Raw genomic sequence first — 25,880 nt, 5'->3', positions numbered from 1 at the left:
AAATATAGGCACAAAGAATAAAATAAAAATATAAGCCTAGGAATTAGAATATCTTTCAAAATTTTTCTATATTTAAATACATCCCAACTGTTGTATATATCTCTCTTTCATTTACCATATTATAAGCATGTTAGTAAATACCCTCAACATTTTTAAAGTTGGAATTCTGTATAGGAATAAATATGCCATGACTTTTAAGCCATTTATGCTATTGTTGGACATAATAACTTGTCTTATTTTAAAACGTTAACATAAATGTTTCTTTTTCTTTTCCAATTATTTTCAGGTTGGTCTTCCTGCAAAATCTGGAGTTGCTGGGGGCATTCTTTTAGTCGTCCCCAACGTCATGGGCATGATGTGCTGGTCTCCCCCTCTGGACAAGATGGGCAACAGTGTTAAGGGAATTCACTTCTGTCACGTAAGCATGCTTTCTCAACGAAAATAACGATCATATAACATGAGCCATCCAATGACTATTTTTTTTTTTTTTACTCATTTTCATAGTTTATTGGTTGTTGGCACTCTACTCATAGAGGGCTCTCATAGAAACATCCTCACAGAAAATTCCTTGTTTGATGCTTGTGTTTTCATATTTATGATTGTAATTACTTTTTGGTTTCCAAAAGCTCAGTAAAATATACTAACTTGGAGGAGTAATTTGAAATGCAATATAAATTAAGATTATTATAGTTCATTGTATCATCTTTAATCTTACATGGTTGAAAAACTTCATCCATAAAAGTTTTTTTTGTTGTTGTTTATTTGTTTGTTTTTGAGGAAACCAGCACTACAATTTAAAATTATCACACTTCTTGCCTAGATCAGAATTTTATGTTGTGACCCAACTCTTGCTAATACTTTAGCTTCTGGCTTATTTACATTTATTACTTCCCAGAGTCTTCATTTTTTCTCCACTTTATTAATTATCTGATTTATCTTCAGTTTTTTATTTTCTATAAAAATTAGAGAATGACACTAGATTGCTTGCAGGTTATAATAGACTGTAATCAGAATATTTATTTGTATTTTTGTGGTGTTTCATTTTATGGTTATTTGAAAGAATTCTTTCATATGCCCTGTTAGTATAATGCTCACTTTATAGGAAATGAAAGGTAAACAATTTGAGTTTCTGAGTCCTAAGATCATGCTAGTAAGCAGTGATCTCAAAACGTGTATCCATATCTTCTTCTTTAGGTTCCAGTCCTCTTCCTGATGGGTCGTGTTGCTTTAGCAACATGCATAAGTGCTTTGTATGAGATAGTAGTTAAATGGGGCTGCATCGTATAATTTATTCAGTTATGAAGAAACAGTTGCCAATGAATAGCTAATTTCTTATACCTGACTCTGTTTATTTACAGGATCTTGTTTCTCTGTGTAATTTCCATAACTATGATAATTTGAGACACTTTGCAAAAAAACTTGATCCTCGAAGAGAAGGTGGAGATCAAAGGGTAAGCTAAATTCTTATTTCGATTGTTATGCAATATTTTTTTTAAGAGAGAGAAAATGAGATTCACCAGTTTAAATAAAAATCAGTTTAATTGGCAATGGCCTCATATCTATACTGATCGCAAATGAGTGTAAAACAAGTTGTTCACATTTTTATCCTAGACCAGTACTTCATAGATACTAAGTAATTTATTTATTTAAATTGAAACTGGTTAGCCCAACAGCAGGGTTTCCTCTCCCATTTTTTCCTATTTTAAGCAATATTTTAAAGAATTGATTCTGTTAAGACACATTAGAAAGCTGTACATGCTGTAAAAAGAAAGCCTGTTTTTACTCTTAATACTTGTCTAGAATTCTATAGTCTTGGAATGAAGTTTACTTTGACGTGGATGGATATGTAAATGGAAAGGGATTATGTATGGTATTATAGTATTAGTGAGACACCAACAAAGCCTCATAAGTTTTATGACCCACTATTTGTTGAAATATTTTTCTACATGAAGTGTTTAATGCAGTGTCCCTGGTACTCGTAAGTACCATTTTCTTATTAGTGTGCTTGGCTTCATGTCCCACACACACACTAGTTGTGTAGAGTTAGTATTAGGAGTCAGGACTTATATTTCAGGAACAAGATATGTTTTGTTTTCATTGTTGTTCACTGAACTAAGGAACTTGTTTTGAGTTTTAATTAAATTCCTTTACAACCCTATGGAAAATGTATGTGATAGAATTACCTAATTAGACTTGAAGCTCATATGAAGCACTTATAGGTAGAAAGAAAATATTTTAATGCATAAACGAAGTAAATTTTCATGTCATTAGTTCCAATCAAAGTCACTTACAATAATAGGAAAATTATGCAGAGCCAACCCAGTAGAAACTCCCATGAGAGTCAACATGAGCAACATGGAGCTAACATCAAATGGTGGTGGGTGAAAATGTGAGCAGATTTTAATAACATTCACTGAAAAATACCATTTTATAGCTCGGACCTTTCTTCACTCAAGTGCACTAATAAATTATGTATGTTGCTTGAACAACTAGCATTCCTTGGGACCATTGGACTGTGAAAGTCTCCAACAAGAACTTGCTTTAAAAGAGACAGTGTGGAAAAAAGTGTCACCTGAGTCCAATGAGGACATCTCGACAACTGTAGTGTATAGAATGGAGAGTCTGGGCGAGAAAAGCTAAAGCAGTGGCGCTAGTTTCAGAGTTCTTCAGTACCTTCCACACATTGTTAGTGTTTTTACATACTATAAATATTTATTTGAGTTTTTTCTGTTCTCAACCTTTGCTGCTGGAGCCATAAAGCTTTTCCTCTTTTTATTCTTTGTGTAAAGATAATCAATTAAAAAGTAGATTTTGCCAGTTTTTAAAAAGTGATTTATAAGTAAGTAAAGCAAATTTGCTTTATTTTAAAAAATGCTTAAAAGGATTTAAAATTTTTCCTGGTGTAATTAAAAATTTAATTATAGAGTCAACCCCATTTAAAATAGTAATAGAAATTTGTAATTTGTTGGTTCTAAAACCCACACATTGAACTTACAAGTTTCATTACATTTTGTTCTTTTCCAGTTTTAAAATTGACATGATGTCTTTAGTGGCAATAAAAAGTATTTCTAAGCTAAAAAGAAAACTTAAAAAGGTAAAATAATGAATCCCAAATTATTTAATATAGCAGATTATAAAATTAGCTTGTGTTTACACGTCATGCCATTTTTAGTGATAGATTGGCTTTAAATTTTTAAAAATTCATTTAAAATTTTATCAAACACTTTATAAGTCATGTCTTTGCTTTTTTACTTTGCAACTCCTATGTTCTGTCAGAATTGTCATGTACAGGAGTGTCTTATGTTACTAAACATTCCAGCCAAAGAATTGCAGGTACAAGATAGTGGCATGCCCTCTGCTAAGAAGCTGTGGTCACCAGAAGCAGCGGTAGTGAGTGTCTTCAAGTGAAATGTTTACCTAAACAGTTTTATTTTCTATTATACACGTAGCCTTTTCTGTTATATTTAAATAAAATTGGTGAATCTTGGTTTAACTTTTAGTAATTTTATTCTTAGAGTTTTACAAATGCTAATGAATCTTTTATGACAAATTATAGCATCTCATAAAGTTTGTTCTATTGGAACTCTTTTAGAGTACTTGGGACATTGAGTTTGAAGGTAGTGAGTATTCTACTAAAATACCTATTAGATCTGAATCCTTTTGTTTGGTTATAAAAATGGAATATTGAGAATCAAAACTTGTTTTTAAGAGAAGAACTATAGGTTCTACACAGTCTGATTTCAAAGAATTCAAAGTGTTTAAAGTCTGTCTTGGCAAAGTGATGATAACATTCTGTAGGACCTATTCACTCTCCCTCCTTCCTCCATGCACCTCTGTTCTCTCCACAGTTTCTCACAGCTTCCAGGTGCTTCTTGTTAATTCATTTTTAAACTTGTAGATTTTGAAGGTGCCAGGGTGGGATCTAGAAGGAGAACTTGATAGTTTTCTTGTGTCATGGCATATATTTATATGTTATGTGAAGTTTTAGAGGATTTTGCCAAGGGCTTTATGGTGGTTTGAATGTTCCTCTAATGTACAGATGCATATTCTAACCGGATGCTTCTGGTGTGGCCGTCCACAGGAGAGTAGTGTGTGTGAAGGCCTCACCTCTGCTGGACCTTGGGACAGTATACATTTCACCAGAGCCATTTGTGGTTTGGGGAACTGAATGCCTTAATTCACAGTTTGCAAAAAAGGCGTTATCTCCCTCCCCCCCCATGTCCTCTAAATTCTTACATTTTACTATTTTATTTGTAGGTTAGTTTTACTTTGTAAATGGAAATTTAGTGTTTCATACTGTTTTCATATTTGTATAGATTTCAAAATGGGTAATTTGTGGCACCTTTTTATGTTGGTAAGGCTAAATACACACTTACCAGCAGAGTAGGCTCTGTCCTCTGCTGTATTTATAGACTCTTGTTAAGGAAGGGCATCCAGAGATTTGTAGGAAGGCATAAATGGAAGACAGGGAGGGGTATTGTGAATAGGCCCTCCAACTTTACTTTGCAAAAAAGGGGGAAATCTTTGCCAGATTTAACGACATTATTTTAATCCCTTCTGTGTTTTAACACCTTTTCAAATATAGTTCTTGAAAAGTCCCCAGTACTGTACTGTTGGATTTAATGTTTCATTCCATTACTGATTCTTGATATTCAAGCACTTAAAGTCAACGTATTTGTTTTTCTTTTCATTCATCATTAACATTTCATTTGAAATGTATATCCTTCTTGAAATACTTTATTTTTAGCATAAATGTTGTGCATTTTAATCTTCATGTTTGGATTAAAACATTTGTGTTATTTAGCTTTCTTTCATTTGCTTTGTATATTTAAGAATGTATCTTTTATTTTCTAGTATGCTTACTTTTTGTATTGTACAATAAATTTATTTTAAGCTGATTTTATTGGTTTTTTTTTTTTTTAATGACAACAACTCCAGCATTTATATACAACTAATATTTGGAATTTTAACTTCAAAAAATTATCCTTTATGAAGATACTATTGAAATGTTTTATATTCTTAATTATTTCTGAGGCTGCTGTGAAGAAAAAATTAGAAATACTCCAAAAGGGATTCTTCCTTTTCTTTCTCTCTCTCTTCACAGCACAGTTAAAATTATATTTTAACAAGTTTCCGTGCATTGTGGAACAAATACAGCACTTAAAATTTTCCTGTTTGATGAAATTTGCCATTCATGTAACAGCTTATGATCACTTGTTCTAAAAGATCCATTGGTTTTTGTTTGTGTGTTTAACTCATTTGATGCAAAGGAAAAGGTAACCCAAAGAGCTTAATTGTCTTGGCTCACAATGTAGAGTCTCATAGGCATGTATGTATGTGGAAAGAATCATTGATATAGACTGATATGTCAATCTATATCATGTTAATCTATATACGATGTATGTGTTATACGTGCAAGTGTTTATGTGTATATCTGTATGAACGTCTATCTTGCCAGCCAGCCATCTCTCCACATTCTGAAACCAGCAGCAGTTCTTTCCACGTCGTTTGTTGTGTATAAATGATTCATTGAGCTCTTCCGATTCCAAGTTTTGTCATAAAAGAAACTCTAATACTTTTGCTGCCCCAGAATTTATTTATTGTTCAGTGTAACTTGTTGAAGGCTCCGTGGTTTCTGCTGCTCCCATTCACTGCCACGCTATCGGGGTGAGAGCCACCCGTATCGGGGAGTCCACAGCAGGGAGCAGGGCCATCAGCGTGCAGCCGTCTGCAGGGCTTGTGACACAGGAAGATTGCTTTCAACCTAAATAGTGTGCTTCTCAGTTTGGGCAGATCACTTTATGGAACAGTTGTTTAAAAATTATGCACTATTTTTAGTTTCAAGACTGTTTTACTATTCATTTGTAAAAATTTGGTTTTTCTCCTAGAGGTCTTGAAGATGCTAGAATGCATTTTTTTAAAACCAAGTAATGTAATTTCTGCTCAGCATCTTCGCCATTTTATATTAAGTGTAATACTTATATTGTATAATAAAAACCAAATCCAGATCTTGGAGATGCAACTAGCTCTGCTGCATCATGGCACGTCCCTCAGTTGTTCACTTAGATTTACTCAGAATAAACTGGACCCGAAGACCATGTTCTGTCATGGCAAAACCATACATGAGCATATATCCAAGCATGTCAGTTCAACCACATTTATTTCAAATGGTAACACAGGTACAGTCTTTGTTTCTTACACTGCTTAGAAACGGAAGCAATATATTGGACTGGGGAGGTTCTTTATTCCCTCTTCTCCCAGGCCCCACAGAAAGTTTACTAATGAGAATACCATACATTGCCCATGACTTGAAGAAATTTAGAAATTATAATCTTAGTCTGGACTTAGGTTTTTAAAACTACCATAAGGCATTTAGGGCAAAAATCTATCCAACAGATGATTAAAATTATCTTGGAAAGCTTAACTTTGGAAAGGCAAAATTCTTACCTGAAACAATTTTAAAACTTTTGTTTTCATATTCCACTCTTGGGCAACTTTTGTCTCTATAATGAAAATCTCCTCTGCCAAGCAATTCCACTTGGAAGGAACCCTGAGTTATAATTTTAAGTCATATTCTGTAAACAGCTGAAGAATTTGTTTTATTTCTAAAATATAGTTCAATCTTCCTAGATCTTTGATCTCCTGTTTACCGTAATCTTATAGTTTATTAGAATCACATAATTGGGCTTGAAAATAATCTTAAAGGCTATCTGCTATAAACTCCCACTCCATTCAACCCCCTTTTCCAGGTTTCTCTCACCTTCCTTTCTCAGTTAACATCTTCATCATCTTCTTTATGGGTCGGTCTGTTTTATGTGTTGTTGGGACAGCCTGCTGCGTGTGGGCTGCTCATTTTTGATGAGAAGTGGTGGGCAGTATTGAGTGGACTGTTATCCGGCAGACGGATTGTCCCATCCGTGTTCACTTAAACTGCTTGTGTTTTGCTAGTGAGCAGTCGTCTACCGCAGTGTATACAGACGGGTCAAGTTAGAAGTGAATGTTACACTTCTACAGAAGTCCTAAAAATAAACATTACCCGGAACCTTTGAAAGTGAGTGTAGCAGAAATGTGACTCTAAAAATAAATGCACCATTGGCTTTTAAAACAAACTCCTTTGGAGTTAGGCTAAATGCGCAAGTAACGATTTTAAACAAGCAAAGGCTGTTAAAGTTCTAGACAGATATTTCTGTAAAAGATTTTTTTTCCTTTTTCTTTACAAGTTAGCTCTTCCAGCATCTACTATGCAAAACATATAGCTACTTCCCCGTTTTTACTTTAGCTATTTGGATCTCATAGTGTCTTCAGAGCAAGGGCCCTGTTTTCTGTTTATTACTCCACTGTGTTAATTGTCCTCAGTACCAATCTGATTCAGAATTCTGGGCTTCTTATTTTTTACTCGTGAAGGAAATGTATATTGCTTTTGTTAAAATGCATTAATTTTTTTTTAAAAAATTGGTTGATTTGATTAATTTTTTAATCAATTGGTTGATTAAATGCTAAAACGTAAATCCTGTTACTCTAAAAAAAAGTCCTGTTCCTTAACTCTCAAAACTGAACCTGGTCTAGGGAGCTCTTCTCCCCGCAGGTTCATGCCGGGAGCCTGAGCATGCAGCAGCCTGGCACCGAGCCGGCGGGGGCTCCACTTCCCAGAGAGCCCTGTTACAGTTAGAATGACGCGGAAGCCGTAGCTAGCATCAGTGATGAAAGTGTACTCAGATTCGGACCATACCATTGTGAAATCCAAACTAAAATGATTTTTAGCCTATTAGACTTCCTTATGTTAAAGTTAGTAGTTTTCATTATTTTGTGTGTGCTTCACAAATTATCATGAAGGGACACTTACAAATAGTCCTTTGAGAGGATAGCATAAAACATAAGTCTTTCCTTCATTAAATGAGATTGATGGTATATTAGTAATCGAACTACATTCGAGATCTGTTGTTTTATTCTTTCGGTCATTCAAAATTAAAAGTTCTAATTGGAAATCTTGAAATATGTTTATTTCAAGTAGTCTTTTTCATCTTTTCCTATCATGATTCATTTTTGGCTGAAAAATCAGGTATTTTAAAAAATTATATCAAAGTTGTTCATAAAATGGGTTTTCATTTTCAGATCGTCATATTGCTTGTATATTTGCTACCAAATTTTTTAGTATTATTGACACTTGGCATTCTAGTTTTATTTTCTTTCTTTAAAAACATTTTTTATTGATTTTTAGAGAGGAAGGGAGAGGGAGAGAATTAGAAACCAACTGGTGAGAGGAATCATTGATTGGCTGCCCCTGCACGCCCCACACCAGGAATCAAGCCCGCAACCCAGGCATGTACCCTGACTAGGAATTGAACCATGACCTCCTGGTTCATGGGTTGAAGCTCAACCACTGAGCCACACTGGCTGGGCTAGTTTTATTTTCTTTCAAAAGTTTTTAAAAAGTGTCAAAATCCAAACTTCTTGATTGGTCTTTGAGATGGGAGTCTGCCATCTTCCTAGGTTGTGTGATTGACTCCTGAATAAAACCTCTTTCCTTTCACACCAAAAAATAAAAATAAAGAAATGCAAACTTTTTTCAATATACTACAGCTTACTGTTGATCATTTATTTTACACTCAACTTCAAATACATGCATCTGTGGGTTTGATTATATGCACAAGATTTATGATTTTAAATCATCTAAATCATTGCTTCTGCTTTGAATTGAGAAATAAATGTCACATTTTCTGCATTATGAAACTCCATTAACATCTCCATGAAATACAGAAGTGATTTTGTTAAAATTTGGTGGTAACTAATACTATTTAACCCTCTTTGATCATGCCAATAAAATATTTCTTTCTTAATGTCTCTCTTTTGTTTTTTGTTTTTTACCTGAAAGACAACTAGAGAAGGAACGGTTTTAAGGAGTGGAATAAGAGCTTAACTTTCTATTTGCCTGTTGGTGAAGTGTTTCAGCTAAAATGCTATTACAGCCGAGTTTGGAGCATGAGTGACTTCTCTTTCACCTTAAGGAGAAACAGGAGCACAAAAACTCATTTGCTATGTTTTTAAGCCAAGAAATAAAAACCTGAGAAACTTTAATTTTGATTTGGTCACGGTTGTGCGATTTTGTTTCACTTCCACTGTGTGTGTCTGCCACAGATGGCCCCTCCCCTGCCGGCTCGGCCCTGGAGAGGCCTCCTGCTCACGGGCTCACTCAGCTCGCGCTCGGCTCTGGCTGGAGGCTGATGCGCTGCGGCTTGTCTTTGCAGTGATCCGTATGCAGCGCCCTGTGAGGCTGGAGTTCTGTGTTCAGAACCTGGTATCTTTCGCAAAAGTTCTGAATGGATTGGAACTTTGTTTCATCTTTGTTTTGCATTTTGGGTTTAAATAGCAACTGTGCGTGCTGGGCGCTTGCGCGTAAGATCTGGATGGGTAGCCCGATGTGAGTTACCAGAGACATGAACTTCCGAGGTTTGTTAAAGTCCGTGTAATTTTTTTAAATGTCCCAATACCCGGTTTAATGTTTGATAACAATGATACCAGTTCTATGACTAACCTTTCCTTCTCCAGAGGTGGAGTGAGGATTGTCTTCAGGAAGATGTGCCATTCTAGTTCATTCTGACAGGACAGCAAACCATAAGAATTAATCCCTTAAAAACCGGCCTCGGGTGGGAATGACCACACAGACCTAAGCTGACCGCGATCTAAAGTGGAGGGGAGTGCCCGTCGGCTGCTCCCTGGGGGCCTGGGCTGCTTGGTCAGCCCCTGGCGCAGGAGGCGCAGTGTGTGGCCTGGAACCGAGGTACAGGGGCGAGTCCTCCAGAGCGTGGCCCTCAGCCCAGGCAGGCAGGCTTGCCAACAAAAGCCTGACACTTTTTGTACATTTCTACCCAGTCTCGACAATTTCAGTTCACTCCAGCAACAATGCATGCCCAGTACACCATCTTCAGAAACTGAGTGACATCAAAATTTGAATAGCACGGCTTTTAGGGTCATTGGTAACAACTAGGACTTCCTGTGGGCCAGCCATGAGGGCAAAGCATGCTTTGTTGGGCCTTAAGATCTTCATAAAGTCTGCGAAACGTACCCCCCAACCGCCCTCCCGGCCCCAGGGCTGCCCCGGAGCTCGGGTCTAGGAGCTGCTGGGGGGCCAGGCAGGGGGTCCGAGCACTTGGCGGAAACTGCTTTTAACGGGGCTTTGGAGTCTACTGCAGACCCAACCTACGGGGAAGAACCCTGTTGGTTTTTCCTTTCAGAGTGGTTCTGCTCAGAGTCTCCCACTCACTGAGCATTGCACCAGGGATGAAGTGCGTCTTGTGTAGAATTCCGGGTCTCCATCCTTGCTTCTCGGAATGAGCCCTGATGGGAATGACAGAGGTTAGCGGCAGGTGTGAGCAGTCCAGTGCGAAGGCCCTGGGGATGGGCTGAGTGCGTTCCTTCAATAGTTCCCTCAGATGTCACAGTGCTTCATGTGAAGGGTCTTAAAAGACCCTGCTCTCCACCTGCTGCCTGCATCCTGGGCGGGAGGGACGGCTGTAACGTGAGCAGCAGTCACCTGGGCCGTCCAGGAGGGCACAGCGCAGAGGCGGCCGCTCCGGGCCGCTGGGGGTGGGGGGGCTGAAGCACACACCTCGACTTCCCAGTGCACGTGCGGGACAAACGGCGCGTAGGCCCCGGACACCAGTGGGAATGGGGGTTCTTTCCTGAATCAGTCGGGACGTGCTCAGATGCCGTGCGCGATGGCCGTGCTGGTGTTCAGGGCGGCCAGAGAGGGGCCCTTAAGTGAGACCGGGGTTCGGCCTCTCAGTGTCCAAACTGGTTTGTTTCCCGGCGGCAAGGGAGCCCACCTCTTCAGGGAACTTGCTCGTGTTAAGTTTTCACCAGACTCGGAATCTCTGTTCCTGTGGCCCTGCTCCTGGTTTTTTATTTTATTTTTTGAAGTAATACAGGCCTTTGGTGACCCGTTAGTGCTTGTAAACAAACGTGACGTTCCATCATGACGGCGGGCGCCTCGTTCTCTTGAGCGCTGATGTTTGGCGGGCGCCTGTGGGGGAGGAGGGCCGGGAAGATGGGGCGCGGGAGGGCAGCTGTGGGTGGACACCAGCCCCGCTGCGCTGGGGGAGCGCTGGTCCTGGGGCAGCCGGCCTGCTCGCTCCTGTTTGCCCGTCGGCTGGGAGCACTGGCCACACAAAGACGTGGCTGTTCCCTCTGACACTCGTGCCTCCAGCCCCGGGTGTCCTTGGAGACGGTCCACTGGCGTTGACGGGACAGGAGGCTCGGATCGGTGGTTCGCCTGCTGCCAGGCCCAGCACGTGCCGTTCGCCTTGACCCCAAGCTCCCGTCCCACCGAGGCGAGGCGCCAGCGCGGGAGCCACCTTCCTGTCCCCTTCGTCCTCGTCAGTGAGAACACGCACGCCCTGGTTCGCAGCTCAGGAGGAAGCGGGTGTCTGGTTTTTCTGTGCGTTCTTTCTTTGTGGCTTCTGTTTCCCACCACAAGGTTCAGCCTTGGCATGGGATGGAGGTCCCAGCTCGGGTTTTCTTAGGCGTCTCGGCCCGGTAGATCCTGGATCCTGGTGGGAGCCCGCGCCCCGCCTCCCAGCCGCGTCGCCTGGCTCGGGTGCTGAGCGTGCTGTCCTCCCGTGTCGACCTTTTATGATGGAACCAGGGATGACAGTTCTAAAGCACGGTGCTTAGCGCAGGCAGGGCAGTGCTTCCTGTTAACCACCTTGTCAATAAAAGACCACTTTTGTCAACATGGGTTGTCATGTTTCTTTGATGTAATTGTGACTTAGTTTAAGAAAAGTTATTTTCGTTGAGAAATGTTGAAAATGGTATGCTTACGAGATTTATCACTTAGCTGATCGAGAGCAGAATCGAGTGTTGGGGCTGACCCTTGGAAGGTGGTTTTGTAAATGAAGTCTCTGCACTCCTGTTCAGAGTACAATTGACGCATCCGCTCTCTTAAAACGACCATCTGAGAGCCTGCATTGGTGCAGAAATTCTGAAATGTGGTCATGAAATTGCCGAGCTGGTATTCCCACAACGGGGTTTCTCTAATCCTCGGGTCATGTGTGTGGATTAATGTCGGCTGCAGCATATCAATTACTGTGTCTGAATGAGTCACCAGAAAGCGTGGGGACGTGGCCTCGTGCCGATCTTAGACCGTGGGACCGTGAAAGCACGCTAGTCCTGCTTTACACGCCCCGTGAGCAGGGAGAGGAAACACCTGTGGTCACATGCACATTCTCGGGCTTATGGTTACACCCTGGCCGTTGGCTGGCAGTGAACATGACCTTGGGCTGTGCGGCAGCAGGCTCGCCCTTTTAACCGGCCTGTGAGCAGTTTGTGAGAGAAGGCTCTGCAAGGGCCAAGTGGCAGTGTAGCTTCTTAAACAGCGATCTGGGGAGACGACGGTTCATTGAACAGATGGGTATCTATTCCCCGGCAACAGATACGCCCGAGCTGGAAACCGGAGCCGCCAGGGCAGCCTGGAGAAGGCGGTTCTGCTGGTCGGTGCCAGGGCAGCGACCTCGTGAACTGTGACCCTGTTGTCCTCCGTTCAGACTGCAGATCAGTTCAGGCCGTCGGTCCGGGCTGAGGGAGAGCTGATGGGAGGCAGCAGCGCTGGAAAGGGCCGCAGCCGGAGAGCTGCACTGCGTTTATAGGCCGCAGTCCCCCTGCCCAAGTGCAGTTCCTCTCCTGTGCAGGGGCACCCATGAGCGGAGGGGCACCCATGAGGGGAGGGGCACCCAGGAGGGGAGGGGCACCCATGAGCGGAGGGGCACCCATCAGCGGAGGGGCACCCATGAGCGGAGGGGCACCCATGAGCGGAGGGGCACCCATCAGCGGAGGGGCACCCATGAGGGGAGGGGCACCCATGAGCGGAGGGGCACCCATGAGGGGAGGGGCTCCCATGAGCGGAGGGGCACCCATGAGGGGAGGGCACCCATGAGGGGAGGGGCTCCCATGAGGGGAGGGGCTCCCATGAGCGGAGGGGCACCCATGAGGGGAGGGGCACCCATGAGGGGAGGGGCACCCATGAGCGGAGGGGCACCCATGAGCGGAGGGGCTCCCATGAGCGGAGGGGCTCCCATGAGCGGAGGGGCACCCATGAGGGGAGGGGCACCCATGAGCGGAGGGGCACCCATGAGCGGAGGGGCACCCATGAGCGGAGGGGCACCCATGAGCGGAGGGGCACCCATCAGGGGAGGGGCACCCATGAGCGGAGGGGCACCCATGAGCGGAGGGGCACCCATGAGCGGAGGGGCTCCCAGGAGCGGAGGGGCACCCATGAGCGGAGGGGCACCCATGAGGGGAGGGGCACCCATGAGCGGAGGGGCACCCATGAGGGGAGGGCACCCATGAGGGGAGGGGCACCCATGAGCGGAGGGGCTCCCATGAGCGGAGGGGCACCCATGAGCGGAGGGGCTCCCATGAGCGGAGGGGCTCCCATGAGCGGAGGGGCTCCCATGAGCGGAGGGGCTCCCATGAGCGGAGGGGCTCCCATGAGCGGAGGGGCACCCATGAGGGGAGGGGCACCCATGAGGGGAGGGGCACCCATGAGCGGAGGGGCACCCATGAGGGGAGGGGCACCCATGAGGGGAGGGGCACCCATGAGGGGAGGGGCACCCATGAGCGGAGGGGCACCCATGAGGGGAGGGGCACCCATGAGGGGAGGGGCACCCATGAGCGGAGGGGCTAAGAGCACGCACTCGCAGGCTGCGGCCCACGCCTGCCCTTCCACGGGAGTGAGTCATCGGAACTGGCTCGCCTGCTGGCAGCTGCTGTTCGCTCGTGGCTTGCCAGGCCCTGGCCTTGACAGGTGTTTTAAACTCACCTGACTCAAGTGAGCACTGGGGAGTGGGGACGGGCGGGCAGTGGTTAGTGCACTCCCTCCTTTGCCAGTCGGCTTGGCGCTGGGTGAGTCCTCTTCAGGGTGTCTCCCCCCCCCCCCACCATGTGGTTTGCGTGGGCCTCGTGGCAGAGGGCGTGCCCCGGCACGGGGATCCCTGTGGAACTCGGCAGAGCAGGAGGCGGCCTGAGTGCGGGGCCTCACTGCTGTCCCAGCCCCGCTCAGTTCCCTGGCCCCGGCCGCCACGCCTGGCGCACCCCTCGACGTGCGCAAACCTTCGGAGGGGGCTGTGCCCGCCTCCCTGGGCGTCTGATTGGGACTAAATGCACCCGTGGCAGCCTTGTGTTCTCACGGGGAGAATCCCAACCCCCGAGTTACGTTTTAGTGTGTGTGTGTGCGTGCGTGTGTGTGTGTGTACGTGTGTGTAGTGTGTGTGTGCGTGTGTGTGTGTGTGTGTGTGTGTGTGTGTGTACGTGTGTGTGTGTGTGTGTGTGTGCGTGTGTGTGCGTGTATGTGTGAGTGTGTGTGTGTGTGTGTGTGTGTGTGTGTGTGTGTGTAGACAAGCTCGTGGTTTCCCCCACCCCCGGTTAGCCGCTGACCCTTCTAAAGTGCAGTGTATTTTTCTGACATCCTCCTCTTACATTTATCTCTCGGAACGGAAGCGTGCTTATGAATAAAGTATTAGCATACTCTCAGTGACCCGATTATATTCCCAAATCAGCCTTTCATGGGCTTTATTGATAAGAATGTACTCTTAGATTTGGAAATATTGAATAATTGGTGATACATACTATATGTAATAAAATCTCTTGGAACTAGCGTGGTCTAAATTCGGAATTTGAAAAAAGGGGTAGGTGTACATACAGTCACAAACAGGCCGAGGGCTTACTGCTGATCACGCTGTGAAGAATGGGAACCGGGTTTAAGGTTAACATTCATGTTGCGCCCGTCGGAAGTCAGGGAGGAGATGCACGCGTGGGAGCAAGGCATGGCTTCTGATGTGGGAGATGGCGTACGGCTCACGGGAGGCGCTGAGAACAGCATTGCAGTGGGAGAGGGGGGAGAAACGGTCATTTTAGGGAATAATTAGCACGTTCTGGGCCTGGGAGGAGCGGAAGGTACACTCAGGGTCGTCCTGGGAAGAAGGGGTCTCCTTGAGGGCCCTGAGCACCACGGGGACAACGGGGATTGTGAGTGCTGGGTGAGGCGTTGGAGGCGTGGCAGCCAGGGGACTCGGCCGGAGGGGATGGAGAGAGCGGACCGGAACCCAGGTGCTCCCAGAGGAGAGGAAGGGGCACAGCCGAGAGCAAGGGCGGGAGGACCAGTGCTGCCGTCGGGGTTGAGAGGGTGGCAGGCTGAGGAGTCCGATCAGGAAGGACTCGGGATGTGCTGACACTCCCTTGTGAGAATCGGTGACCCGAGCACTGCTTTGTGGAGACGGTGAGAGGATGTGGAAGGTTCTGGAGGGTGGGAGGAGGACGGACATGGCCCCAGTGAGGAGAAGCGGACGAGTTGGGTAACGCTGTTGGAAGAAGTTCAGGGAGGGAGAACCAATCATGATGCTAACGGAACCCCCACATGGTGCTGACAATTGAGTATTTGATGGCTTGGGAGAAAGGACTTAGTGAACACTTGTTTTAATTGAGATGTAGTCGACAAAGAACTAAGCGTAAGGCGCACAGTGTGTTAATATGAGTCATTTAATGAGCATCGGTTAGAACGGGAGCCACGCGGTCAGGGGAGAGCGAGGCCCAGTCTGCCCACACGGGGTAACTACCTCCCAAGTGCCTGGAGCCCGAGGGGGGAGAGCGAGGCAGGGGATGAAGAAGAGGGCAGTGCTTCAGAGCTGCCTGGGCGTGAGACCGGGCCGAGGGACGGGGCGCCCCTCACGGCTGGGGGACAGCGCCCGGCAGCAGGGCAGCCCTGGGTGCCGGGACCACAGGACAACTGCCTGGCTGGGCAGAGCCGCACGGGCAGAGGGTGAGGACGGAGACAGGGTGACGGCGTGGGCAGTCGGTGTCCTGAAGGCCACGGTGGACGGTTCCCCTTTAGTCCGGGTGTGAGGGAGCCCCCGGGAGCGCCAGGATGCACGTTTTAAAGAGATGCTTGTAAGCCCGGCCGGCGTGGCTCCGTGGTTGAGCATCGGCCTATGAACCAGGGGGCCCTGGTGCCATTCCCGGGCAGGGCACAGGCCCGGGTTGTGGGCTCCATCCCTGGTGTGGTACATGCAGGAGGCAGCCGAGCCATGATTCTCTCTCATCATTGAGGTCCCTGTCCCTCTCCCTCTCCCTTCCTCTCTGAAATAAACAAAAATATATTTAAAAAATAGAAATAACAAGCTGTCTGCGGCAGCGGAATCGATCAGAGGAACACAGCCATGCGCCACCTCACCAGGGCAATGTGTCGTCGGGTGACCTCATTGTGCAAATGTCACAGCGCACACCTGTGCACACCTAGCCGGCAGGCCGTCGCCCCTGGGCTCTGGGACCCCCCCTGGGCCACAGCCCCTCGGACCCACACGTCGTGATGCGAGCGTGAGGTAGCCGGAGGCTGTCGCAGGCCCCCGGGTGGAGGGGGCGCAGTCCGAGGGGGTGAGAAGTGGGCGCTGACCACCCTGGAGGTGGAGCCTCTTTGTTGACTTGGCGTTCGGCCTGCGCCACCGCCACCGGGGGAGCCAGCCGTGCCCTTCCACATGGGGCGCTGGGAGAGGAGCTGCGAGGTGGGGGTGGGGTGGGGGAGGCGGTGGAGACGGAGATTCCTGTTAAACATCTGGAGGCAGCGGCCAGCAGGGGGTCGGATATGGGCTTTCGGAGCCTGGGTGGGGAGCCCTAGCCTATGGAGAGCTGTGCTGTTTTTAAATAGATTAAATAAATAAATATAATTTCATTGATTTCAGAGAGAGGAAGGGAGAGAGAGATTGTAACACCCATGATGAGAGAGAATCATGGACCGGCTGCCTCCTGCACGCCCCACATTGGGGATCGAGCCCATAACCCGGGCATGTGCCCTGAGCGGGAATCAAGCCCTGACCTGGTTCATAGGTCAATGCCCAACCCCTGAGCCACACTGGCCAGGCTCAGGTTAAAATCTTGGAAGAGTCCCCAGGGCTGTGGCTTTGTCTGTGGACAGCTGGGTTACTTTCCACCGCTCCACTTCAACTTCTCTCTTCCACCAGTAAGTCCAATGTCAGTGGCTGAAGTTGCAAAATAGAAGATAGGGGATTGACGAAGTGTTTACAGATCGTGTATGTTCAGTAATTTAGCTTCTCAAAAGCGGGGCTGGCTGATGGCTTCGTGACGGCTGCCGGAACCCGGTGGCCTTTGGGATAAGCCAGCCTGTCCTCATCGTAAGGCTGGACGGTGGGTGTTGTCAGTAGCAGGGACCTACTGTGTGGGGAGGGTCCCGCCACCTGAGAGCAGTGTTGGGGGCTGAGCCGCTGGGCTCGCGTGGAAGATGGTCTTCCCGTGAAACAGCCTCGTCCCGGCTCCAGGTGCCCGTGCTGAGCGCGGCCTCGGGAGGTCTGAGAGGAGCCGTGGTGGTGGTGGTGGTGGTGGTGGTGATGGTGGTGGTGGTGATGGTGATGGTGGTGATGGTGGAGGTGATGGTGATGGTGGTGATGGTGGTGGTGATGGTGATGGTGGTGATGGTGGTGGTGGTGATGGTGATGGTGGTGATGGTGGTGGTGATGGTGGTGGTGATGGTGATGGTGGTGGTGGTGGTGATGGTGGTGATAGTGATGATGGTGATGGTGGTGATGGTGATGGTGATAATGGTGGTGATGGTGATGGTGGTGGTGGTGATGGTGGTGGTGGTGGTGGTGGTGATGGTGGTGGTGGTGATGGTTGTGGTGGTGGTGGTGGTGGTGATGGTGGTAGTGGTGGTGATGGTGGTGGTGGTGGTGGTGATGATGATGGTGGTGGAGGTGATGGTGATGGTGGTGGTGGTGGTGGTGATGGTGATGGTGGTGGTGGTGATGGTAATGGTGGTGATGGTGGTGATGGTGGTGGTGGTGGTAGTGGTGGTGGTGGTGATGGTGATGGTAATGGTGGTGATGGTGGTGATAGTGATGATGGTGATGGTGAGGACGGTGACAGGCAGGGCCTCGGCGCTGGTACGGCATGACTTCGTTTCCAGTAATGATGAGACGTGCATGCTGTGAGCACACAGTCAGCTCACAGCCCAGGGGGAAGGCTCTGAACACGTCTCCGAGGCCCCGCCCTGTGTCTCGCGCACACGTTACAGGTGCCCATCCCTTCGGGCCGGTGGCATCATTCCCTTCCTCCCTCCCGCGTCTCATCTTCAGGTTGGATTTCCCAGAATCCTCTGGGGAGACAGGAAAAGAGCACCCATATGCCCGCCTCAGGGTGGACGTGCATGCAGGTGGGGTAACTGCGCGACCGGCTGAGGCGTCCCCCGCTCACGGGAGCCCCGGTGCCGGTTCCGCTCTGTGTCTCCCCGTGAAGCCTGACTTTCCTTGTCTTCCAGGTGAAGTCGGTGATTAACCTCCTGTTTGCGGCCTACACTGGAGACGTGTCTGCACTTCGGAGGTACGTTCCCGGCGGTTAGCGAGTGGCTCACAGGTGTTCACGAAGTAGCTCCTGGGCAAACGGCCATCTCAAGGCTAAAACCCCACTTGCATTTCCCTCCGATAACAAGGACCCAAACAATGCATATCAGTGTCCCCTGCCAGGGCGCCAGGCTTGCGGTGCCGTCTCGTCCCTTCCTGCCTCCAGCAAAGCCCAGGCCCGTTTTCCTAAGGGTGGCGGTCCAAACGCCTTCTCCACCCCCTGGCACCCTCCACTGCCCTCTCTGGGCGGAGGGGGAGGGGGAGAGGGGGGGGGAGGGGCCGCAGAGGCCGCATGGCGCTGTGCACTTCACGTCAGGCCTTTGTGTAGAGCTGCAGCTCCAGTGTGATCGAGTCTGTGCTAACTCCATCTTTCACGTCTGTCGGTCCTCGTGTCCGTGCTGTGCCGTGCACTTGAGAGCTGCTGAGCGGCTGGCTCTTCATGGCTCTCACCACAAAAACAGTTACGCGGGCCGACAGAGGTGTTGGCTCACCAGCACTTGGCTGGTCGTTCTATTGCAATGTATCAGTGTGTGCAGTCAACACACTGCACACCTGAAACATGCATCAACTCACAGGTACTTATATCTCAATGAACTTGTGCTCTTCAAAGACCTTGAAGGAAAGGAAAGTCCGACTGGTTCTCGTACACGGCGGCCTGTAGCCTGCCTGGGGGACACCTGAGTGAGGTGCTAGCTGCTCGCTCTGACGCACACATTCGTCGGGTGGGGTCCTGCTCCTGAGTTGGAGTAACAAGGGAACGACGCCACATCCTGTGCGAGAGGGCGGACGCTGCCTCTTACCCAACAAGAGCCAAGCTGAGGAGGGGGCGAGGTGGCCGTGGCCCAGACGCTGGTCCCGGCTGGACCGGGCCTCGAGCTCCCGGTGCGGAGCCTGGTGGAGGCCCTGCCTCCGGACCTTAGCCGGAACCCGGCGGTGCCGGGAGTGTGAGTTTAATGTTTTGTAAACACAGATGTGCCTCCACATTTTCAGGTTTGCCCTGTCGGCCATGGACATGGAGCAGCGAGACTACGACTCGAGGACGGCCCTCCACGTGGCGGCTGCTGAGGGTGAGGACGGTCCCGCGCCCGCTTCCTTTTCAGGCTTGATCTCCACTCGGCACTGAACCTGCCTGCTCTGTGTTGGCTACAGGTCACGTCGAAGTCGTGAAGTTTTTGCTGGAGGCCTGCAAAGTCAACCCTTTCCCCAAGGACAGGTGAGCCCAGCGCGGCCTCTGCATACCGTGCAGGTTGGGGTTTGATCACGCAGGTCAAGGGCAGGCCAGCTGAGGGGGGCACCCCTTCGCCCACCACGTTTATGTGGGAGACGTTCTTGAACTGGGTGTGGTGCCTGCTGGGGCGGGTCCTCTCTGCCTATTCTATTTCTTTTTTTTTTAAATTTCTTTATTGATTAAGGTGTCACATATTTGTCCTCATCCCCCCATTCCCATCCCACACCCCTCCCCACGCATGCCCCCACCCCCCTGTTGTCCTTAACCATTGGTTAGGCTCATATGCATGCACACAAGTCCTTTGGTTGATCTCTCCCCTTTACCCCCATCCTCCCCTACCCTCCCTCTGAGGCCTGACAGTCCGATCGATGCTTCCTTGTTTCTGGTTCTGTTCTTGTTCATCAGTCTCTGTTGTTCATCATTTCCCCTAGATGAGTGCGATCATGTGTCACTAGATATATACTTATAAGAACCGAATGTGAGATGAGCAATAATAGTTATGCTGACAGGCAAATGAATCAGTCTGTAGTGAGTTTCTTTCTGGACCAACAGTTCTTTTGAGACCCAATTTCAATGTCCACCAGTTCCTTATGTGTACATGTTGGCACTGACCCCTCAGCTCTGGATGGTGGACAAAAGGTGGTAACGGAGGTCCAACTCCCTCTGGTTTGGTCTCGCCCGGACCCAGGGGCACGGCTTCACCCGGACTCAGGGGCGCGTGGCCTCACCCGGTCCCGGGCTCCAGCCTCACCCGGACCCAGGGGCTGCCTATTCTATTTCCTACCCAAGGTGGTCTCTTGTCCAGAATTTTTCATGTTCGTGTGGCTGTCGGTCAGCACTCCGTACGGGGAAACAATTCTTTGCCCTTGGAAAGAGGGAGTGGGAATTGTGTCCTCGGGGTTTTTCACCTACGCAGCGTGGACTGTTTAGAAGGCGTGTGAATGCTGCTGTTCTGGGGCTCCCCAGCGAGTGCCTGGGGGTTCTGAAAGTCCCGGGTGGGTCCGAGTCCCCTCGGAAGGCTTCGAGGAAGTAGGATGTCAGTCCGTGCCCTGGGGAGACGGCTGGGAGGCCGGGAGAGAAGGCGCTGCTTCAGCGGGAGAAACGGGCCTGGACACACTTCGCTCCCTCCCGGCCCGGGGGGCGCGCTGCCACTGACCCCGCAGGGGACGTGTCCACAGAGGACGCCCCGGAGGGGCAAGTGCAGCGCGTGGAGATGCCGACTTCTACCCATGGCCCGCACACGTCAGAAGTGCACGTGTGCTTCTGCGCCCGCACACGTCAGAACTGCACGTGTGCTTATGCGCCCGCACGTGCCAGAACTGCACGTGTGCTTATGCGCCCGCACATGTCAGACGTGCACGTGTGCTTATGCGACCGCACATGTCAGAACTGCACGTGTGCTTATGCGCCCACATGTCAGAACTGCACGTGTGCTTATGCGCCCGCACATGTCAGAAGTGCACGTGTGCTTATGCGCCCGCACACGTCAGAAGTGCACGTGTGCTTATGCGACCGCACATGTCAGAAGTGCACGTGTGCTTATGCGCCCGCACATGTCAGAAGTGCACGTGTGCTTATGCGCCCGCACACGTCAGAAGTGCACGTGTGCTTTACGGACTTAGCTCCCCCCGTGTTGGGCGCCCGGATGTTTACAAGGGTTACGTCCTGTTGGGCTGATCCCTTTATCATCATGGAGTGTCCGTCTTTGTCCTTCTCGCAGCCTTTTAGCCTTGGCTTTTAAAGTGTAGTTGGTCTGGTATGAGTATTTCTACCCCAGCTCCTTTTCCCCTTTGCATGAAATGTTTTTTCCATCCCTTTACTTTCAATCTGTATTTTCCATTCTGAGGTGGATCCCTTGTAGACAGCTTGCGTAGGAGTCTTGTTATCCATTTTGCTACCCTATGTCTTCTGATCCATGATCAGTGAGGAGGAGAATAAAGGGTTAGAAGAACGGAGGAAGGAGAGATGTGATGCTGGGTTTGGGTGGGAGACTGGAGGACTGCATTAAGTTTGGAGTATGCTGATTATTCCCTAGTTATTAAGGTTTTACGGCTTTTTTTAAATGAGAGCTTTGGCTTTTCTTTGCTCAGCTTGCAAGAAATGCAGGACAGTTATGGCGTCAGGGTCTGAAAACTGAACAACTCTGTACGTGCGGCAGCACGTTGGTTCTCTAGGCCATAACCTCTATTAGCAGCATCCCAAAACCTCCCTTTTGTCCCCAGATGTAATGCCCACGCCGGCTCGTTCCTTAGCAAGAAACTGAACAGCGCCCCCTCACCCCGATTGATAATCCCAGCCCAAACATCACTCCCCCCGTGTGGAGACCGTTGCTGTGCTTGCACATTTAGGGACTGGGATGTGTTGTGGCTTTTTGTCCTAATTGAACAGTAGGAACGTGGAAGTGGAGTGCCCAGCTGATGGCAAAGGTTAGCTACACAAGTACCTGGGTAACTAGGTATTCAGCTATTTGAGATTGTAAATTAAACCAAGACAGTGCTTTCTTCTACTCCACAGAGTCAGCGTCACCTCAGCATGAACAGGCCTGAGCAAATGTAGTGTGTTCTGTAAAGTTGATATTCTGCATTATTTCATGGGAAAAGTTGTAAAAAAGGTAACTTGCAGTTAACAGTCAATCCCCCCTCCCAGAAAGACAGGTAATTATATGCTGTAGGGACTGAAATCTGTCCGCACCCCCCATCTAAGGCCAGTGACTCCCTAAATAAGTGAAGGCCAGTAAAGAAGTAAAAGCAACTTAATTCAGCTGGGACTTTTGAGGGGAAAAATACACGTAAAATGTTACTTACCTGATTTTAAAAATTAAGAACAGGTTACCAAACTTTATCCAGAAATATTTTTCAAATGAAACGGAATATACAAAACCTCTTGGGTCCATGCAAGTCGTGGCCTCCTTCAGAGGGTAAAGGTCAAGGACCGCGATGGGAGAGAGGAGGAAGGAAAGCCAGAAGGCGGTGCGTGGCACAGGAGCCCGAGAGCCGGGTGCCAAGGACCGGCGCCATCCGCGAGGAGGCAGGAGGCTTCGTCGGTTGTGAGGGTTAGGGAACCACCGTCTCCCTCTGTCCCTTCCTTGGGTTGTGTGTCACTGACTGTCTCATTTCTTAAGAGGCGGGTGAGCCGGTTCACCGCTGCTGGCCACTCCTCCCCTGTCACCCTAAGAGCACAGCCCCAGGAACACGTGGGAAGGGCAGGGGCCGCCCTCCTGCCCGTGCGCTGGCCCTGGGTCCCACCTTCACCAGAGAAGGTGAATACGTCCAGTCCTTGGGGTCCATCTTGCCCCTACGATGTGCGCTTGTGCCCTAATGAGGTCGCGGTTATTTCCAGGCCCTTGAGGTTCACTCTGAATTCATAGGAACATAATTTTTCTAGCAAAGGCTAGGGGGTGGGTGCTACAAACCTGCATTTCCTTTGGACGTTTTATTGGGAGAGAGATCCCTGGAGCTTTTCATGGAGTCCCAACTCAGGGACCTAGACGAGTCTCCTGTGCCCGCCAGCCAGGACCCCCCCTCCGGAGCACTTCCTCCCCAAGGCTGCCTCCCAGGCCACTTTTTGAACCATGAGTCCCTCCTGTTTACTCCTCCCACTAATGGTTACCAGTCACACGGCTCAGCTGGCACGGCCCTGCCCTGCCCCCGAGGCGCCTCACGCCCTGTCCCGTGTGCCGCCTGCAGGTGGAACAACACGCCCATGGACGAGGCGCTGCACTTCGGCCACCACGACGTGTTCAAGATCCTCCAGGAGTACCAGGGCCAGTACACGCCACAGGGCGACGCCGACGACGGGAAGGAGAACCAGACCGTGCACAAGAACCTCGACGGCCTCCTGTAACGCGCGGGAGCCCAGCGCAGCCGCTTACCCGTGTCACCGTGGACGTGATCGTGGAGCGCGCGTGTCTTTCTGCCTGGGGGCGTGTCCCACAGCGTGGGTCAGCTCAGCGCGACTGGCAGTCTCTTCGCTGTAGCCCAGGACAAACCCCATCTCTTTGGGGACAAAATAGAAATAAAACCACCTCCCCCGCAATGTGAGCACTGTGGCCTGGTGCACTGTAGAGTCCGATGCAGAAGTAGTCCCAGTGCTGGCTTAGCTGTGAGGTCCTCCTGATTCTTGTGTGTGTTTTGTGGACTTTCAGTTTTACGCATCAATAGAAATTGAGCTGTTATATATACGGCCTGTCCGCAGAGGCGAGGCTGCCTGTAGAAGCAACGTAGTGTGATTCCCAGGACTTCCTACATAGACTTAGTCTGAGCGTTTGAACAACTGCGTGCACTTATGGTTGTGTGTTTAAGATTTCTCCCACCCCCGAGCTTCATGATGTGACTTTAAAAATTATAATAGTTAACAACTGTTAGTAGGATAGACCAATTCTGATCAGACTTTATCAGGGAATCTGTTCAAGATACGTTTGGTGACCAAAAAAATGTGTCGATGTAGCTAGACTACTTTTGGAGATGTTTCCTTTTTCTACGTCCCCTTGGCCCAGCCTCTTCCCAGACGCAGCCACGTGTCTATCGGGCCCTTTAGCTGGGAGTGGGGGTGTGGCACGCCCCTCCCCATGTCCCCGCGTCAGTCAGAAAGCTCCTCCCAGATCTGGCCTCTGAGCTGTAAGGAGGCTGGCTGTCTATAGACCAACCAGACGACTGGGTACGAATTGGCCCAGTTTCTCGGCCCACAGAGGGGATGTGCTGCTGCGGCTCTTTAAGAAGCAGTTCAGCGTCCAGGCTCAATTCAGAAGCGCCCCGGTCCCGAGCGGAACCACCGCGGAGGTCTGCACTGACGTCCTTCTGTGGGTCCCCGAGGCCCCGCGGCTCCCTCGCTTCCCTGCGGACCACGGGGGGGGGGGGGGGGTGGGTGGGCTGCAGCGTTCAGAACAAGGCCAGTTCGTTGTAACTTGAGCCCCAGCATTTTCGGGGAAGGGACTGCACATACACTTTATCAGACCTCAGAGGTGAAGGGGTGTGCTAGTGAGAATGTCTGATAGGAAGCGCGCGCGCGCACACACACACACACACCCCTGACTTCTTTGAAGCCGTTTAGTGAAGCGAGCAGAAACCTCCCCCCAGACATGCCGGTGGTCACATTATACGGCAAATCCTTTCCCCTTTTCTATGGCAACACGCTGCTTCCGAGCTTCATGGTGCCCGACAGCCCGCTGACCCGCTCGCGGCCTCCACGTGTTTCGGTTTTTGCTTCCATCTAAGCCGGCGGCTCGGCCTCGCCGGGTCCCTGACAGCGTGTCCGTGAGGACACGTGGCCGTGGCCGTGGAGGACTGAGCCGCCAGGCACCAGGCCGGCCTGTGTCTGTGGGAACGAGGCGGTGGGCTCCTGCCCCGGAGCCAGGGGGTCGGGAGTGGCGTTGCCCCGGGCAGACCACCCCCCCCACCCGACCCCAGGGGTCCCCGCTTGAAGCAACGCTGTGTGCTGTGGGCCCTCAGATGGCTCCCGTGGCGGAAGGGTCACCGATGGCCTGGGCGCTTGGCTTTAATGAAGAGGTTCCCGTGCTTTGGGCGGGGTTAGGACTCGTGTAACGGCCTGTGGCTCAGCTCTCCGTGCCCTTCCTGCCCACGAGGTTACGATCCCGCCCCCGGGCTCCTGCTGTGGCCGCGGCTGTGCTGTGGGCGGTGCTGCTAATGGACGCCACCTGTATACCCCAAAGATGTGTTTGGCGTGAGGCTCCTCTGCCCGGAGGCTGGTGGTTTCCTCCAGCTTTGTGCTCGCTGCCGTTGGCTGCTCCGGGTTCTGTGCTCTCATCACGGGCGTAAGGTGCTGCCCCCACACCGCCCCCTGCCCCCAACCGGGGCGCTGGGCGAGCGGCCGGCCGGGGGGGCTGCTGTCTGGCCGGGCCTGGGTGCCCGCGTGTAGGGTTAGACTCCTCCCGGGGATGCTCAGCTATGAATGTATTTGCCGCCAGGACCTCCGGGAACCTAATCGAACACTGTTCTGTTGTACGTGTTCTGAAGTCGGGAAGTGTTCATTTTAAATGAAATCGGGTAGTGTTGCTTTCCACCGCGTAATAAATACATGTATCCAAAAAACTGTGACAGTGAAGTTTTTAAAAAAACAGCCCTGGGGCGGGCATGCCCCGGGCACGCCGCGCTTGGCTGGTCAGAGCCATTCCTGACGCCCGCGGAGAGCCGGGCGCCGGGCGCCGGGCGCCGTGTCGGTGCGGCCGCCGTGCGGGTGCCGGTGAGCACGTGTGTGGACTCTTCTCTGACAGCGACGGGCGGGGCCGGGGTGGTCTTCCC

At 49.7% G+C, this 25,880-nt stretch overlaps 1 protein-coding gene across 5 annotated transcripts in view; it reads left to right on the top strand.

Annotated features, from left to right (window-relative positions):
- Window positions 1-23,739, top strand: part of GLS (glutaminase) — a 64,776-nt gene extending 41,037 nt beyond the window's left edge. For 2 of the 5 annotated variants that reach the window (XM_054723271.1, XM_054723275.1), the window contains 6 exons: window positions 287-418; window positions 1,359-1,451; window positions 18,314-18,375; window positions 19,386-19,462; window positions 19,545-19,608; window positions 23,310-23,739. In XM_054723271.1, the coding sequence (XP_054579246.1) occupies window positions 287-418; window positions 1,359-1,451; window positions 18,314-18,375; window positions 19,386-19,462; window positions 19,545-19,608; window positions 23,310-23,466 (585 nt within the window). In that variant the 3' untranslated portion in view covers window positions 23,467-23,739. Of the gene's footprint in view, window positions 1-286; window positions 419-1,358; window positions 1,452-2,434; window positions 4,899-8,872; window positions 9,085-18,313; window positions 18,376-19,385; window positions 19,463-19,544; window positions 19,609-23,309 lie in introns of those variants that run through there. The other 3 variants (XM_054723273.1, XM_054723272.1, XM_054723274.1) reach the window with 3 other exon arrangements.
- The last annotated feature ends 2,141 nt before the right edge of the window (window positions 23,740-25,880 follow it).

This window comes from Eptesicus fuscus, chromosome 11 (genome assembly GCF_027574615.1).
Source record: "Eptesicus fuscus isolate TK198812 chromosome 11, DD_ASM_mEF_20220401, whole genome shotgun sequence".
Lineage (NCBI taxonomy): Eukaryota > Metazoa > Chordata > Mammalia > Chiroptera > Vespertilionidae > Eptesicus > Eptesicus fuscus.
This window is presented reverse-complemented; position numbering and strand designations above follow the sequence as displayed.